The 18514-nt window shown below is 34.2% G+C and overlaps 1 protein-coding gene across 14 annotated transcripts in view; it reads right to left on the reverse strand.

Moving 5' to 3' along the window:
- dac (dachshund family transcription factor) overlaps positions 1-18514 on the reverse strand; it is a 181079-nt gene that overhangs the window by 68723 nt on the left and 93842 nt on the right. For all 14 annotated transcript variants that reach the window (XM_073082541.1, XM_073082533.1, XM_073082542.1 and 11 more), the window contains one exon: positions 16556-16615. In XM_073082541.1, the coding sequence (XP_072938642.1) occupies positions 16556-16615 (60 nt within the window). The remainder of the gene's footprint in view (positions 1-16555; positions 16616-18514) is intronic.

Raw genomic sequence — 18514 nt, forward strand, 5'->3', positions numbered from 1 at the left:
TAAAAAACTCATACTAAGGGTACTGAAACTTTAAGGAGATTAGTAGACAGTCTGTGAACGCACGCCGTCAGACACGGCCCGCGGCGTAATGCTTCCGTGAATGTTATTATTTTGTCACGGGATTGCTATATCGGTGGTAGTGATGTGCACTTTATGTCCATTTTCATTGTAATAATTTGACGATACTTATATGCAAATCAAATTTCGTCGAAAAATCTCTGAGCATTCCAACTTTATAGTATGAGCTCATTTATTAGGTACATGAAGAGTCATAAGAGTTCATTAAAGACTTATTTACCTAATTGTTATTTTCTATCACTGCATATTACTTTGAATTAAACAAATATTTAGAGTCCAAAAAAGTCTGGACCAGAACATTATAACTTATGTTCTGTTTAACATACCCATCACAAAACCAAAAACCGCCAGATTTAATTTTCAAAAACATAAAAGTATACAATTAGTTAAATGGGAATCACATGTCAATACCTCGTTAAAGGTATGAGGAATCATTAATAGCCAGCAATCGGTCACGCGAGCACGCAAAGAATCCCAACAAAGCTACTGACAAACACTTTTATCATTTGAAACCATAAACCATGCTCCCACTGCGGAGCTACTACAAAGGCAAAAGTATAATATTGTAGGACCCCGCTGGGTCTCTTTGTTAGCGGATGAAGACGGTATATGTAATCATTTTGTACGGATCCACGGTACCGCTACCCTAATTCCGCAGCTTTTTTTGATTCTAAATTATTGGACTTTTGAAGCTTCCGTTGCATTCGCTTTGATTTGGTGGTATTAATTTTGAGTATTAAACTTAGTTTTATTGTGCATAATTATAACTTTTATTTAAACATGTAGTTCCTTTCTATTTTATTGTTCAATCGACAAAAATAATCACATTATTTTACTTAGTTAAAAGTTACCTACATATGGTCAAAGTTGTATAAAATAAATAAAAAATTTCGTTAAAATTATTATTCGTTCGATATTATTGCTATTGTTGGTAACATGTGATATCGCACGCAATAACAAGTACCTATTGTAAAAATAAATCAATTGATTAAATTCGAAAAATAATACGATTTTTATTACTATCTCTTTAAAAGGAAAGCCCATACAGATCTTCGAAAACATTTTCTATTCGGAACCAATTTCGCTCATTTCAAAGGGGTTAATGCCACAATTTTTGCCCAGTAATGCCTTTTGAGCATTTGAATATAAATGACGTCTGAAAGTGAAATGTAACATACATAATAAGTGGCTGTTTTAAGCCTTCGTGGAACCCTTTTGTGGATTACAGTGTATCTTAAAAATAGAGAGCCGTTTCTATTTTTACTAAGAATACTCTTTCGTAAAATCAAATTTTATGAAGTGACCTTAAAATTTTGTAAACAAATTGTAATAAAGATTAGAAGTATTGAGCTCAAGTAACTTACAATTATGTGAGTAAATATGAGTATAAATGAAATAATAATAATAAGATAGTTAAAGGTTAGTAAAAATTTGTGCTAAATAATTTGAACAAGAATTTTTTATAACAAAACTGAGTTCAAAAAACTACGTCTAGCACAGAGGGCGTATTCTCTGAGTGGTAAGTTACTCTGTATTTGAACCCTCGAAATTGAGTCCTTTCGTACTTTACTGACGAGTCACGGAGCTCCGTTTGAATTTAATATATTTTTCATTTCCGTTACCATTAACATGCAAATAATTCTTTCTATCTTTAAAGTACTTGAATCGTGAAATTTATCAAAGTGTTCTTGTTGAGGTTTTGAATTATGGTATCTCGGATCTCTTTGTGGATTTAAATACAAGTTGTGTGCTAAAAGGGTACAGAATTGAATTTAATTTGTCTATGTAGTTAGTTCCTTCATTTTAATATGGTTGTACAATCTACTATCTCCTAACTCTTAGTCTTATTTTAACATCTAACTTACTTTATAATAACTTAAGAAATTATATATAAATATTATAAATTATAATAACTTATTTACGTGCAGGGTGAAGCCGTGAATAAATTACCTATATATGAGAATATCAACAAATTATTTCTTCTTTTGATGAAAGGACACTTCTTAATAAGACCTCTCGCTGTTGAACGAATCCAAAGGAACGGATCAAAATAAATTATCTCAGATCGATCGGACAAAAGATAAAGTCTGTATCAATAAACTAATAAATTATTTCCACTTCCTTGGTATTATTTTGACCATTATAAAATTATTAATGTGATTGATGATGTTTCAAAATTAACAGGATGTGATCTTTTTGAAAGTGTGAATACAAAAAGTTTAAATTCAAGGTGTTTGTTATCCATTCTGATGAGCACGGGTTCCTTTAAGTGATTTGAGAAATCTTGAAAAATAAATACATGACACTGATCCAATGAGAATTCAGAAATATTTGAGTTAGTGGACATTTAATCTGTCGCCAGTTAAACCAACGTAAAACCGAAGTTAACTGAATTTAACAATTATTGATAACAAGGGGGAACAATTCAAAGGCTCTTCTGTAACGTCAAACTTATGATTTGCCGCTAATTGATATTCATTTCACTCAATTCAATTCAATTCAACCTTGCCTTTTTTCTAACATCGTTAAGAAATGTTTCCAAACACAAAAAGCCAACGAATGTAATGTAATGACCATACGTTCCAAATATAATTATAATCGATACGCAAATGACCAAAATGACTGACTACCCGAATACCGGCAATCTTGTACAAATAGACAAATTAACATTCGCCCCAACGAACTGCCAGTAGCACCCGTCAACGCTCCGGAGACGAAATAATATTATTCATTCACTTGTCACGTCGGAAATTGGCGTTGAATCACTGCACAGCAAGGAAAAAACGCTCAGGAATGGACAGACGGAAGCGTATTAAATTATCATATTTCTTCCTGGCAAGAAATATTTTTCTGTTACTTTTAACATGAAAATTGCATCGTAAAAAAGGCTTTTCATATCGAATTTAGTGTTATTTAGTATTTAGTGTTTTTATGTTATTTAATATTTTACTTATGTTTTATTGCTCGTATTCATACAATTAATTAAATAATCCACCGATATCGAAAAACTGAACTTTAAAATATCGTTAATATTTACGCAAAGTTGCTATACACCCGAGATTAGGTTTGTTAATATGGATACCTCAATTATGAAGGTTAACTAAGTTAGTTAACGTTAACTATTGCCATAACAGGACGGGCAGTGGCCTAAACAGATATTCCGGGGCCACGAGCGCGGACAATGCGTCGCAATCTACCACCAAAGCCAATGTACGCTGATTAGTTAATTCTGAACCGTTCATATAGCCTAATACTGCAGCATCGACCGTTCCGAACCGTTCTTGTATGCATAATCTGATTAGAGTAAGTATTAAACAAAGCTTCCAGTGACACTGTTGTTGCACACCCAGCTCTATATTAGACCTAATCTCATCATTTAGTGAGATTTTCGAACTTTTGGAAAAACAATGCATGCGTTCAGTTGTATATTAATTTGCATTATGAATCGTTTAAGAAAATCAAATCCTCACGGAGCGTCGCCGCGTAAAACATTTGCTTGACACCCAAATCAAAAATCGTTTTAGCTCACCCTCCCTAGGGGAGTTTGGGGAAGCGTCGACGCCTCAACATTTATTATTTCAGACATATCACTCACATGCAAAACAAACTCCGTCCGATCCATCAAAAAGTTTCCTCTGCCCTCCCGCCTCCTTTGCAACACAAATCGAGTGTGTAAGTGCGGTTTGAGATGTGGCCGACATTGTTTTGAATGCTAGTGATTCTATTTTATAGTAGACGATTTCAGTAAGAATTAAATAAATAACTAAATATGTTTATGTGAGATTTCAAATAAGTATTATTTTACTACTAGAAAATTATCCAGTGTTTAGAAAAAGAAAAATGCGTGAAAGTGTATACTGAGCCGCGTGAGAAAATTCGTTGCTAAATCAAATAAACAATAGTAAAGAATCGTTTGTAATAATATGTATGACTTTACAGTAAACAAGTCAATATCTACTTCACGTCGACTGTATCAGAAAAACAGAATAAGCTTGCTCACCCAAAAGAAATGAGCATTATAACCCCCCTCAAGCAGTCAACAAAGCTTCGAAGAAAATCGAGCGAAAAAAGGCTAAAAACACCTTAGGGGTTTACTAATCGAATAAAAAATATCAGCGGCCGATGCCAATGTATGGGGGAAGAATGGAATAAATTATAAAGAAAATACAAGTAGCAGAGGGGTTTTTGTGCAAGTCAAGATGCGCACATATGGAAAACAGTTCCTAACAATCGATTTAAAAACAAGCATAGTTTAAGACAAATCATAAACATAAGCTAACTCAGTAAAACTTATAAAATGTCTCGAAAAAGTCCAAGAAAAGTTGATCCCTGTACTGAACATTTTATAATGATGTAAAGAAGTTAATGCCCATTTTGGGCGACATAAAATGTTTGCGATTTCGTCGGAAGTACTCTTAAAGAAAGAAACATAAGAAAGTAGCAAAATGCCAATATAATGGGAAAGAAGCAACCTGATGACTTGTAGGCGGCCGCACCCTCCGCATAAACGTCACGATGTCATTTGTAAAAATTGCGGCCTTACAACTTCTCCAATTTTGGAATATAAAAGCTGTGGAGTCGCACAAATGACAAATGTTACTTCCTTTTCTCTTATACTGATTGAACTATTAGATTGGTAATATTAGTATCATTGAAATACTAAACGTAGCAGTGTGTTTAATATTTGTTTTTTGTTAGAGGTTAATTCATTACTTACATTTATGGCGATTTTCAATTAGGACTTTAAAGGGAAGCAATACATATGTATGTGATTGGTTTCATATAGATCTACGTGAGGGTCACAATATTTGTATTTCAATAATTTTAAGTAGAAAACATCTTTACTACAATTTGCGACTCTATAGTTTTGTTCCACGCGGCAATTTCTTACCAAATATACCCGGATTCGAAGGGAACGAAAGGCATCGGTAGTTAGTGAGAACTCCGCGGGGGAAACCGGAGACAGTTATTTAAATTTGAATAATATAATATGGAAAAAATTACATCACTTAATACCGCAATAAAAGTACACTAAGCGACCGGGACATTATGCTTGCCAAACGCGAAGAGGGTAGAAATTTTGCTTATGAAACGTGAAATGAAATATAAAATGTATTCGGAGAAAAATAAAACGTTTTTTAAGCTTCGGGGTTCATTTGGAGATTATAAATAGGTACATGGGATCTTAGCTGCCACTCGTGAATCCGCAAGAATTAGAGATGTTTGATAACCAAAAGATGTTGTATGAATAATAAAATATGTTATACTTAGGATAATTAGCAGAAGACTGAAACCATGCAGAGAATCAGATTCAATCTCCTGTCAGTAGATATGTTAATTAATTTAGATAATATCTGTACTGCGTCTTTCTGTATAAGGTTTTTGTATAAATATAATGTAATCCTTTTATGGGGTTTAAGTTCTATGAGAGATCTTAACTTAAAGCCCCTCAAATCTCATCAACTTTATCAATGATTATTATACAAGTAGAAACATAAATAGAAATAGCACAGAAGTAGTAAATGAAGAAGTTTTTTGAAAAACTATGTTGTCAAAAGTACCTTGTTTTTAATCCCTACTTAAACTTACGATACCCGAATGAAACTTATAGATACGTATGCTTCACTGGAGCTGTTTCATAAATATTTGTTTGCCTTCAAGCAAGCCGTATGGTCATTTGTAATCTGATACTAGGAAAAACCCTCGGAATAGAGGGTGCGAATATTAAAACGTATTACGACGAAAGCTAGATGTTGAACACAAATCCTGTGAAATAATATCGTACTGGTTCACAGCAGATTACGGTAGCGTAACGAGATTCCGATCGGGCCCGTGCGATGTTATTAGGATTTAAGCGCCAGCGCGTCGCCTGTCTCCCGGCGCAATGTTGGATAATTATGCAAAATTGCTCCTACGATTCGTAGTCCCCGACTTTTTAGGGGCATTACCATTAACTGTAATGGGAATGCTTTTTGATACTGCTAAATCTCATTGTGATACCTTTAGGGAAATTACCTATTATGCGTTTAAAGGTGCAGCGACCTGGCTTTTTTGTAATGTTGAAATCCAAGCCGAGCAATTCACTGACCGCAGATTGCATAAATATGGCTTCAACGCACATGCAGCAGATAGAGCGACCGCAGAAAATTCACATGCATCAGCACATTTCCAATTCAATTCCTTGGATAATGTAACGCGACAAACCCTTCCTGATCGTCCAGCGGCTCGAGCACAACTCGTCGTGGAGTACACGTTTATAGTTAGTGAACGGCTAAATTTGTTCAGTGTCTGCAATCGCTGGATGGTCGCGGGCAGTCGTACGGTAATGATTGTGATCGCAGTGATCGCTCGCGTTCACCGCAACATGTTTCCAACGAGACGATAATGGCCCATCAGCGTTCTTTTTGTTTTCTGCGGTGATAAATAGAATTTTGTGGATTCGAACGTGGTTAGGCACATATGCTATTTATTATATTTTCCCACAGCGTATCGTCCTATACATAGAGGTTATTGAAACATGCAAAACTGAACACAGGTATGGATTGGTAGAATCTTTGAGATTAAATTTTACAGATTTCACAGAATTCTACGATATGGATTGATCGATCGAGAATAGCATGGAATTAAATTATCGACGGTATTGAACGTAAATAATTATGTCATAGTAGTAATAATATTACCGTGTATGTAGGAATCTTTTTCCAAATTTCGTTACAATTATATAAATCAACATAGTTTGATTGTATAATCTCAATCGAATACAAAATAAAAATTAAAGAATCTTTAGAAATAAAGAAATGACCGACAGTTTAAATGCATCTCCAAAGATGCTATCAGACGCGCAGACACCCTCTATGTCCATTTATCTACAAACAGTTGGGGCCCGGCCGCATCGATCATAGTATTGTTCACTCGTTTGATAACCCTAACACTGCCCGATAAATAATACATTGACTGACTTAAATTTTAATGAACTAATTTCATATTTTTGTGTTCTTTTGTCCCGGAAGACACGATTGTTTTATTAAATTCTCGCCCTTTAATAAATTTCCGAAGTACCTTCGCGTATATGTTTTGTACAATTGTACATGTGATATCACAAGTTTCGTTTTGTGTTTGTTAACACGGATATATTTTTGTTACGTTAAAATATTTCAGGTTTTAAACAAAAACTTGACATGATTGATCTAATTACACATAGATTAATCAAGAATCATATTTTATTAATACGTTAATGTCGTAATTATGGTACAAAATTACTTATAGGTGTGACTATTTAATTGTTACTTAAGTTATAAATGAAAATTATAGACCAAGGGAAAATTAAAGCAGTTTAATAGTGAAAGTGTCTCGATAGTGAAATATGTGTCAGATTGTTTGCATAGATAGAAAAATTAAACTAGTTTAACGCAACACGTTTTTGTTAAAGGCATTATGGAGCATCGGCGCGAAGAATTGAATCATCGATTGGTTTTATGACGTTATTAAAAATCGGGTAAACAATATAGTAATTAACGTAACGAAACGAACGCATCTGTTGTTGAATCGGATATACATCGACGATACGTCGTACGTCGTGTACAGAACGGGGAGTTTGGCAGAAAGTAAACAGAAAATATAATTTAGAAGCAATTTGCCGCGGATATGTCCGCAATCAAATTGTCTCGTTAATACCGCGCCGCTATCAAAACATTTGATTTGTGGCCCGCAGTGTAGGGTTGAATGCGGTTATTTAGTCATTCTATGCTTGACTACGTTTGATGACCCTTACTTATGTTCAATCAATTACGAAATATCGTGTTTCAGGTTTATTATTACATCGTTTGCTTTATCTAAACTTAATAAATCGTTAATAATCATTTTATTAATAAGAGTTTGTTTTGTTGTTAATTTTATTTATTATAGAAATAGCAAATAAGCATGCAGTAACTAACTGCCCACGTATCTATTATCAACCCTAGATAGGATTAAAGTTTCGCCTGAGGTCGGCCACAGATTCGTCGCTACTTCTGAGAACTAAGTTGCTAGGCCTCGTGTAAATTTACGTCCCTTACCACACCCTCCAACAAGAGCACAGTAGCATTTTATATAGTGTAAGGAGGTGGCCCCTTTGGAGGCGATCCACGAAGGGTTCTACCTTAAAGAAAATATGTCTTTGTACCATCCATAGCAATTTGTAAATTAGGTGAGTATTATCATTATGTAGGTAGGTACATAATAATGATACCCGCTTGACAAAAACAAATGCCAACCAGATATCAACAAGAAACTGAGAAGTTTTTATGACAAATAAGACACGTTGCCAATGTTATGGATACTGACTTTATAGTTTTTGTCCCACAAACCTTATTACTGAGTCAACAAAAAATACGTAATAAGCCTAGATTTTATGAAAAGTGAAACGTTATTTTCATAATCTAAGTATAAGGGATACCTATTATATCGTGTTTTCTTAAATCCAATCACGAAGCTAATTGGACGACCAATTACCTAATTAACTAAAACACTTCTTATAAGGAACACATTTTAAAATTAGATAATATTTATGACGAGGTGTATTACGTGGATATACTACAGTACTACACACTGTTGTATTCTGACATAAGAATAAAGTAGGACACAGTCTCAAAGAAAGCATCACGAATGTATGAAACCTACAAGACCTATGTAGGATTTCTTTCATGCTTGAAAGGCTAGGAGTGAGGACTGATGTAGAGTTTCTTATAATTTTCTCAAAGGTATATGAAGTGTACCAATCTTAACTTGGCTAGTATGGTGGAGTAACTTTGACACTTGTCATTTCTAGAGGACAGTAAATTTAGCCCTCATTAACAAATTACACAGGAAATTCACACACATTCAAAATTTTATCAAACGAAAAACAAAACTGCTAAATACGCGTGTACATTTGAAAACAGTGTTTTCCGTCGATTTATGCGCACTCACACTCGACGCGAAGTCAGCGTGTAAACAGTGGAATACTTTTTATTCGCGCTATGTAATTCCCGGCAGTTGGATTTGCATAACAAAACGGGAAAAGGTCAGGAAGCGAACGGAATGGCAAGAGTCTGCTAGTGCCCAGTCAGCACTGTCCGGTGACGGAGAGCCCGTTTGAACGATCCAGTGCTCTTGCGCCAGTACTTAACGCTAAGTACTTGTACTCTCTACACACTCCTACTCGTAAAATTACAATGAGTTTTACTGTTTTAATTTGAATGTAAATAAAATTAAAAAACATATAAAGTGTGGAGTTAACTAACAGTATTTGTAAGCTAGTTATGTATTTATTGGCCATTTCACAACCATTGGTATAAATTGAGTACTTTATGCTAAAACCGCTATTTATTAGTAAAACCAGAAGTTGTATACGGATCATTAGAGGACATTTCATCCCTCTGTTACATTACCCCTATATTTTTTCCGTAATTTCACTACATCATTTCATAGCGGATTATAAACATCATATTTACCACAGAAATGTCAACTTGTTTGTCTCAATAGGCTCCAATTAAAATGGTTGTAATATACGAACTTATGAAGAGACAGGCGGACCGTTTAATTACAAGGGTTCTGTTGTATCCATTTCGACAGGGAACCCCATAAAAAAGACCTACACAGCTAAATAAGTCAAGTAACATTGAAGTAGGAAGGCAGCATCGAATGCTCAAGCCCAGGCGTTGCGAATGCATATTCATGATTGCCTGCGCCACATGCAAATTGTGATTTACACACTGTAATGAATTCTTTTGATCTGTGGATTCACATATTTGATTTACCCCATCGATGTCAGTATTAACATGACACGTTGATTTCGTATTCATAGTTTTTCTCGCTGAAGAATTACTTTCGCAATTGAGTTAATTAGGACTGATATCTGAAATAAATTACAATTGCATAAAATGGAGGAGATATGGAAATAAATAATTTACGTGTTATTTGTATCAACGTGTATCACATTCAAATTTAAATTAATTGCGTATGTAGGCACTGAACAAGATATATGTGAAGACTAACTAGGGCATCTCAATTACTATTGCCAGCCAATCTGCGCGCAAACAACATTTCTACGTCAATGCATAGATACAAATAAACATCAATCGATACATTGAGAGGATCCACATAAAAGATGTTCAGAAGAGTCCCAAGTGGAAAAAGTAAACTAAAAACTTACATAATTACTTTAGCGATTCAACTGTTCGAAAGAAATGCAGAAATGACAAGACGATGACAAATGAGCATCGTTCGCATCCAACACTGTCGGGTGGCGGACCTCATCAAATTATTCCCCACTTAAAAAATCTCCGTAAACAAAAACGCAGCAAAGAAAAAACAATCCAGTCGCGGGGTAAAAAATAGGTATTGGCAACATTGATTGATGTGTACTAATAGGGCGCGACGAAATGAGGCCGTCACATAATTAGAGGAAAAGTGACGTCTTCTGTCATTGACAGTGTAGCCAACTGTCTGAGGTCTAGAAATAGAACGGGAGGAAGTGATTAGTGTTGCAAACTTATTAAAAATTATTGAGTGAAGGCGGTTAATTGATTGCTAGGTTAGACGGCTCGTCACACTCCCGTGAGTTCATGCGGGGTTTCAAATTAGGTTTAAATTGTTGGTAGTTTGTTTGTTGAATCTCTTTATTATTATTTTGCTGAGTATCTTACTCAGCTGGGTAGCTGAGTGCCTTACACAAGTAGTATAATTAGTAGTTGTGGTACTTTAAAAATATTATTTGATAATGTAAGAAAAGAGTTGATACTAATTTAAAGAGAAATTATTTCCTGCTACTTTGAGCTCTCTCTGGAAGCGACAGGAAAAGAGGGTGTAATGAATCTCACCATGCCGGGACGCGCTGCCGCATAATATATTATTCGCAATTAGAATTACTTATTACGAACTATGGCGCGACATTTATATCTAGTAGAAATAAGGCACAAAGGAGTTATAAGAATTTAGAATAGATAAAATAAACTGAAAGGTAGATTTTCGTAGTTCGATTCAAAAGGCACTACCGCCATACCTTTTTCTGCCTCATAACAACAGTGTTAAGTGATGTTGCGTTCTGGTTTGGTTTGAGTGGTGTGGTGAAGAAGAATAAACGAGACGGTCTTAACTTAATCCTCACGTCGCAAAGCATCTATAACCGACTTCAGGTAGAAATCTCATCCTATCTGGGGTTGATAATATATGTCCACTTCCTAAGGCTATCAGCCTAGTGTTTAAGAAACTCGGCCTCTCCATCGAGGGGTCCGAGGTTCAAATTCCAGGCACACACCTCTGATTTTTCAAAGTTATGTGCGTATTAGAAATTAATTATCATTTGCTAAACGGTGAAGAAAAACATCGTGAGGAAACCTGCATACCTAAGAGATTTATATAAAAAAAAATCTCAAAGGTATGTGAAGTCTTCCAATGCGCACTTACCCAAATCAAAAAACTTTCATTGTTTATCAAAACTAACCTAGAATATTTAAACCAGTCGATCCCAAAGCAATTCATTATTCCAGCGCAAGTTTGGCATGTCTAATTAGCAAAAAACCTTCAAATAAGCAGCGTGAGCAACTTATAAAGGATCAAGAATGTTTATATAAGCAAATCGATCAAACGCGACGATGCCTACTTATTTTTTCAAAGCATCCCTTATCGCTGTGTACATATCATTTGTAATGCAAAATAATGGGATACAGACACCTCGTGCCGTTTGCCAGCTAATGATTAATGCTGTTCGCCATTAATTCTTATTTTTGATGAGAAATTTGACTTGTGCTGTCAGGCGCCGGATCCAGATTAATATAGGCTGACGGTGCAACTTGCGGTAACATTGTTAGACACTCCCCGGTTATACAATACTCAGCCAATGTTATGGTTTTGATACTCGAAGTTATTCCTATTTTACATTAAATTACTTTGACGATAGTGAGATTTTTTCGTATATTGTCTTTTATGATGTGTAGAGTCAAACGAGTGACTTAATAGTACTTAATTAGCCATCACCACCTTTAGACATTTTACTATATGAATAATCAATATATTTTTGGCTTTAAATAAAAAAATAAGCAGTGAAAAACTTTAAGTGAGATATTTAAAAAAAGTAAAATATCTCCTCTTTCACCATTATTGTGATAATTAGACAAAAAAAAATACCGACTGATCTAAAAAGACAACTCTGCTCAATAGTTGTGCTGGTCTTTACGCAATTTAAAACCTAAGTATCTATTCATATATAAACAACAATATAATTCTGCAAAGAAATTCTAAAATGCTTTGTTTAGTTAAGGCTTGGATGTACAAATAGATCAACGTCAAGCGGTGAGGGATGTCAAAGCTAAAGCAATAAATAGTTTGGTTCACCAACGGGACTATCCGAATAGTTTGAGGCATAAAAGGGCAAAGTACAAAGAGCTACATAAAATGCCAGTACGACCGCATCGGTGACAAACTCGGGAGGTATTCAGAGGGCTGACGACTGCCGCCGTGACTCGGCACCCTTTATACAACGCCCTTTGCATATTAGCCAACTGAAAATCAAAAGTCGCTATTATTAATGACTGCGCGCCATGACAATCTAAATATCTCACGACGAAAGTTGAACACTAAAATGCGAAATTACGCTCAGCTAATACCGATGACGTTCTAAATAAATGTACAATCACCAGATGCGATCTACGGGATCATCTTTCAAATCCGGAAGCGAGGAAAAATTATTGAAGATTCAAAGCATTCAGCATCTTTATCTTTCGGATACAAGAGTTCATTTTATGACCATTAATTTTGTCTTTTCCTCGGGTGTTTTATCACAGAGACGAAGCTCTGTCGCGCGTCTCATTAATCAAAAGCATTTGTTTACAACGAAGGGAATTTGATTTGATTAAAATAATACGCAATATCCTTGATAAATATCACCCTCGGTCTCCGTTTGATCTTCACTGAAATTAATGGTGGAGGATTCAATCACGCAAATGTTACCGCCGAGATTCTTGGCGTTTTGTGCTAGGTGACACTTCGCTATGGTACATAATACCTACATAATTATAAAGTATTATAAATGAACATTATAAACAATACGAAATTAAATCAACATCATAATTATCATTAACATTATATTTCAAAAGTATGAAATTAGGAGCCATTTGCATTTTTACAGTATTCTTACTTAAAATCCATCAACAAATAATTACACCATTTTGAAAATCATTATTAAACGTGTATTCAATTACATTAATTGTTAAACATCATAGAGTGATTTTATCTTAATTTTTTTGTAAGAGTAAAGAATTGTTATAATGATTGAATATTTTCTAATATTCTCTTATTTGCCTTTTGTATCTGGCAGTCGAATACTTATTTGAATTGAAAAACATCCTTGCTTTTTTTGCTTTACTTATGATCCTCATAAAGATTTAATATTTTTTTTTTCAAAGAAGAAAAATATTTCTTCTTTATTATTTCAATATTTTTTCCGAATAGCTTTACAAATCAGTATATTTGAGTAAACAAACAGAGATATCTTGGTGCAAGGGACACGGGGATGAATAACGAGACCGTCACAGCGACGTGTGACGCGCATGCCCCGGCCGGCTTAACCCGCCGCTCGCCGATAAATCGCGGCTAATTCGATCCGAAACGGAATTAAACGGACGAATGCATAGATCCCGACGATTTGTTCGCTGCTAATTGACTCTGCGTTTGATTTACTGCGAGGATTGAGCCTTCTAGGAACGCTCAGTTCGTCTGTCTCAAGTTGCAGAGGTCGGATTACTGCTATTTGATTTTCAGGATCCGAAGGTCGTTTGACAAGATACCAAATGGGTAATATTTTTTTTTTGCTTTATACCTAATATTTTTTCATTCTATTTGCGACCATAAAGAAATAATGAAAAAAATAGACAGCATTTATGAACATGTTTTTATTCCATAAAAAATATTTTAAATTAAGATTTTTAAGAAAGCAAAAAGATCAGATTCCAGATCTACAAAATTTGCAAGTCTTGAACGTACTACAAACGCCATCTATCGTCAAACCTGTCAAATAAAGAACGCAAAGTCCGGCATAGAAATAATTGAGAAATATTATATATACATTAAATATCCTATTACTCGTTAGAGAGGCATAAACAAAAAATATCAGCACATGTGTGCTGTAGGTCTCTTGCACTTTGCGTAAGGTATTGATTTTTTCAAAAAGATTTAACTTACTAAGCCGGTTAATGACTACAGACAAGTGCACTCGAACAAGCGGAACAAAACAAACAGTACCTACAAATTATATTAAATCAGAGATAATCCTGTCAATTAATTGGACTTACGATTGAGAACCGGTTGTGGACGCATGCGCGAATTAAATGAACCAAGATAATGCGCCGGCAAGGAAACCCGCCACTCACAACGATTTTAATAATAACAATTAGCTATACGTTATAGTATCTTGTTGTTTGCTATTGATAAAAATAACACCAAAAAATAGTTATTTCCAGTTGCAGAATCATTAATGGAAAAGTTATAAAATAAATTAAAATTGTCGCATTTGTCTTCAGTTAAAAAACAATTAAAATCAAACTATAAAGTATTGTTTGTACTCAATTATTAAACGAACTAAGATATTGCGCCGGCAAGGAGACCCGCCACTCTCAACGACTTTAATAATAACAATTAGTTATACGTAATATTATATTGTTTACTATTGATTAAAATAGTACCGAAGAAAGGTTATTCGCAGTTGTGGACTAGAAATCATTAATGGAAAAGAAAAAAAAAAAATTAAAAACTGAATTGGTCTTCAGATAAAAACAATCATAAATAAACTATAAAAGTATTGTTCGTAATAAATTAAATGAATCAAGATAATGCGCCGGCAAGGAAACCCGCCACTCAAAACGACTTTAATAATAATAATTAGCTATACATTACATTATCTTTTTGTTTACTATTGATTAAAATAGCATCGAAAAAGGTCACTTCTAGTAATCTTATAAGACTGAACGAAATTTATTTGCGAAGTAGAATGCATTAATGGAAAAGTTGTAACATAAATGAAAAAAACTGCAATTGTCTTGAGATAGAAGTATTGTTTGTAAATTTCATTGCGACTTTGTAGATGTAATTATAGTGGATTTTAATTAAAATGATATCTCCCTGTTTCTTTTATTAGCAATTTCACAATCGTGAATTGACGATCATGTAAATAAGAATTTTGAGACAATTGTAATGATTTCTTCAAAATAAAGACAATCTCAATTTCGGATTTAAAGGGATCGACAAACAATATAATCTAACTGTACTTCATCCTGTATTTACTACGCTCTTACAGCCTTAACTAATTTTACTCATAAGTAAATTAAACAAAGATAATTAGTGTACGTTTAGGGTGAACTTTTATATTCACAAAATTACTGAGTAATTCCTTTAAAAGAGCTCTAATCCCGGGCCCGGAACGGCGATCGCGCCTGACAGTGACACATCGGTACAAGACTCGCTGTCCGACTGTAATTCTACCCGCACTCGCTGGGCTTATGCTTTATTTTCCAAATTAAAGAAGATTCGAGTAACCAAATTTATAACCCCTGACTTTTTAAGCCATTAAAATTAACCTATTTTGAACTATGCATTTTGGCTGTATGCAAACTTCCTATAGTATTAATGGGTACAATAAGTAAGTGTTGAGACTTTTTTTAAATTACCTCAGGATTAACAAATATTATGCACTTTTTTTAAATATTTTTACTTTTTGTAAGATATTTGATAAAATATTTTCATAGTTTACATTTGTTTCCCAAAATCTCTAGAATTCAATAGACGTGTTAACCTCATAGTTGAACGTCATTCCCGTTAACAAATAATTAATAATATTAACTTAGCGATAGTCGCAACCAATAATCGAGTTTTTAAGTGCTGTTATTTGAAAAACGAAATTTGATGTTTATTCAACTTGAAATGATACACGCTCACAAGGGGGTGGCGCTATTAAAACGTTTCGGAACATTCAATCGGAGCACTTGAAAATGAAGTCAAAACCGCAAGTATCGTTCGTAGCAAGCCCACCGATCAATCACCATCCATTAAACAAGAAAAGAAAAGCGCTTTCCCCCAACCATTGGCCCTCGAATCGGCCCAATTTACATGAGAGCCGCTTTTTCCTCGCATCGAGATTAGCCCCTGAATGAGTTTGATGAATTGTTCACACCCCGCAGCCGGGCTCGCCGAGCGGTCATTTGTTAAAAATACACCCGATCCACGGATCTAATTGTCTCCTCTAATTTCACACTCCCCTGTGATATCTGCGTCCAGTTTAAATTAGGACCATTTTTTAATTTAAACGATTCCGACACTGATCCTAACACTTTGTTTGTGCCGAATCGGGCAAGGGTGGAAATGAAATAAAGAAAGAAATGTAAGGAAATAAATGTTAAATAAGTAAAAAGATAATGCTGGTTTCATATCAGCAGACTTCACATCCATCGCTGTAAGGTAAGTATCTTACCTCTCGAGATGTTTTACGATGTCCTCGTATGCTGCTCTACAATTCTCCCAAATACCAGATCTGTCGACAAAGAAAATAAAATAAGAAAAAATGAAGAAAGAGGTAAGCACAGAAAGTAGATTATAAAAATGAGGAAATAAAGGCAATAAGGATGACCCGTGCGAAATTCTAATTGAACATTTTTCAACAAAGAGGATCGCTGCCATAAAAAGTATTCTTTAATAAGAACTCATAGAAAGACAAAAACTTGCAACAAAGTGTTTTTGAAATTATTAAAAAAAGTTCTTGAATGGGAAAGGGTTCCAATGTAAAAGGAATAATAATTATGAGCACTCAATATTAAATGTTCCGTTAGGTTGAACGAGGGGTCGAAGAAATTAATTATGTTTTTAAAACAATCGCTTATATTTGTGCCGTAACAACTCATGCGTGATCGTTGAAATTGTTTCTCGATTACTTTAGCACATTGTTTTCATTAAACTTTTCTTCAAGGAGGGAATACTTCTTATAGTAGTTGATTGTTTTATCTAAGGGAGAATTTGTTTTAATCTTACACTATACAACTCTATTACACATTGTTCGTGGTTGCTGAAACTTTACATCATATTTATACATCATATGAGATGTCTACGGCTCCGTTCGCTATACAAGGTTTGAAGTTTTTTGTAAATATACATATTTTAGACATATTATATAATACGTATTTGGAATTATTTACAACCTGCTATAGGATCTTATCCCTATATGAATCGTCTCATATATACAGATTTGCACTGCTATTCATTCTAATATAAATAAGAATATTAATAAAATTTGACTTTGTTGGTATTCTTATTAGAAAGAATAATATCATCATATATAACTACGTCCGTCTATTCTTAAAGAACAATTTCTAACACAAAGAAATTACGTACAAACACAAAGCTCCCAAATTTCATATAAACGTACGTAATTGATAACATTAAGTTTCGCCGATACCCAATCAAGTGTTTCACATTGCCCGATCGAATCGGACCAGCTATTACGAGTGTCATGTGCTTACATAGTATCGAATCACATGAGTGGCAGTAAGACAGTGGGGTAAGTCAAGTGAGCATTGTGGGTCTTCGGAGCGGAAGTGAGGGCACTAGCTGTTTGTACTTTTCTTATTGGATTAACTCGCTTAGACATTTAACCTGTATCACTTTTGACCTGCTTACAGGTTTCTTTTAGTAACCTGTTAATCCGTAAATAATACGGGAAGTTGTAAGTTATTATTGTGATACTGCGATGTTTTTAGACTGGGATATTCGTAGTTATTGTAGATCTTAGATGAAATTCAATTAGGATTCTGTCATAGTATGTATCTATTGGAAATTTGGAATACCTCAAATCCTACTATTTATTACATAACTGTTAGTTTTATACCTATATGCGTTTACTATAGTACATATATAAAAGTTTGTATATAACTATGTTTGAAGGATTACATCATTATTAGCATTGCTTAGTAACCTAGTTTAAAACAAAAGCTAGTTATGGTACTAATCTCATTATTTTAACCGCGAGTGAAACATTAATAATGGTTTATTTACATCACGAACCTAAAAGTACTTTTGTACAATATTACATCGTTAAATTATTTCTCTGTTTTTTTTTCCGACTTGATTATATATATTTTTTTATTTTCTCTGTTTTTTAAATATTGTTGGTCTTATACATACATTCACACATACCTACAATCCTACATACATGTATAACTCGAAAAAGATTGCCCTCCCCAATCAGGCAAAAATTTAAATGTGTTTTTATTTTATTTTTGATATATCTACATAAACAAAGACCATTTACTGTACGAACTAATTTATCTATTTCAAAAAATTACCAGCTAGGATAATTGCTTCTTTGACCCACACTTGGTCATTTGATCGTTGTCAAAAGTGGAATCACAGTCCTAACTGAAGGGCTTCCATTTACTTA

The sequence above is a fragment of the Epargyreus clarus genome, unplaced genomic scaffold, assembly GCF_041222505.1.
Source record: "Epargyreus clarus isolate Ecla_fem2 unplaced genomic scaffold, WU_Ecla_fem_2.2 ptg000018l, whole genome shotgun sequence".
Taxonomy (NCBI): Eukaryota; Metazoa; Arthropoda; class Insecta; order Lepidoptera; family Hesperiidae; genus Epargyreus; species Epargyreus clarus.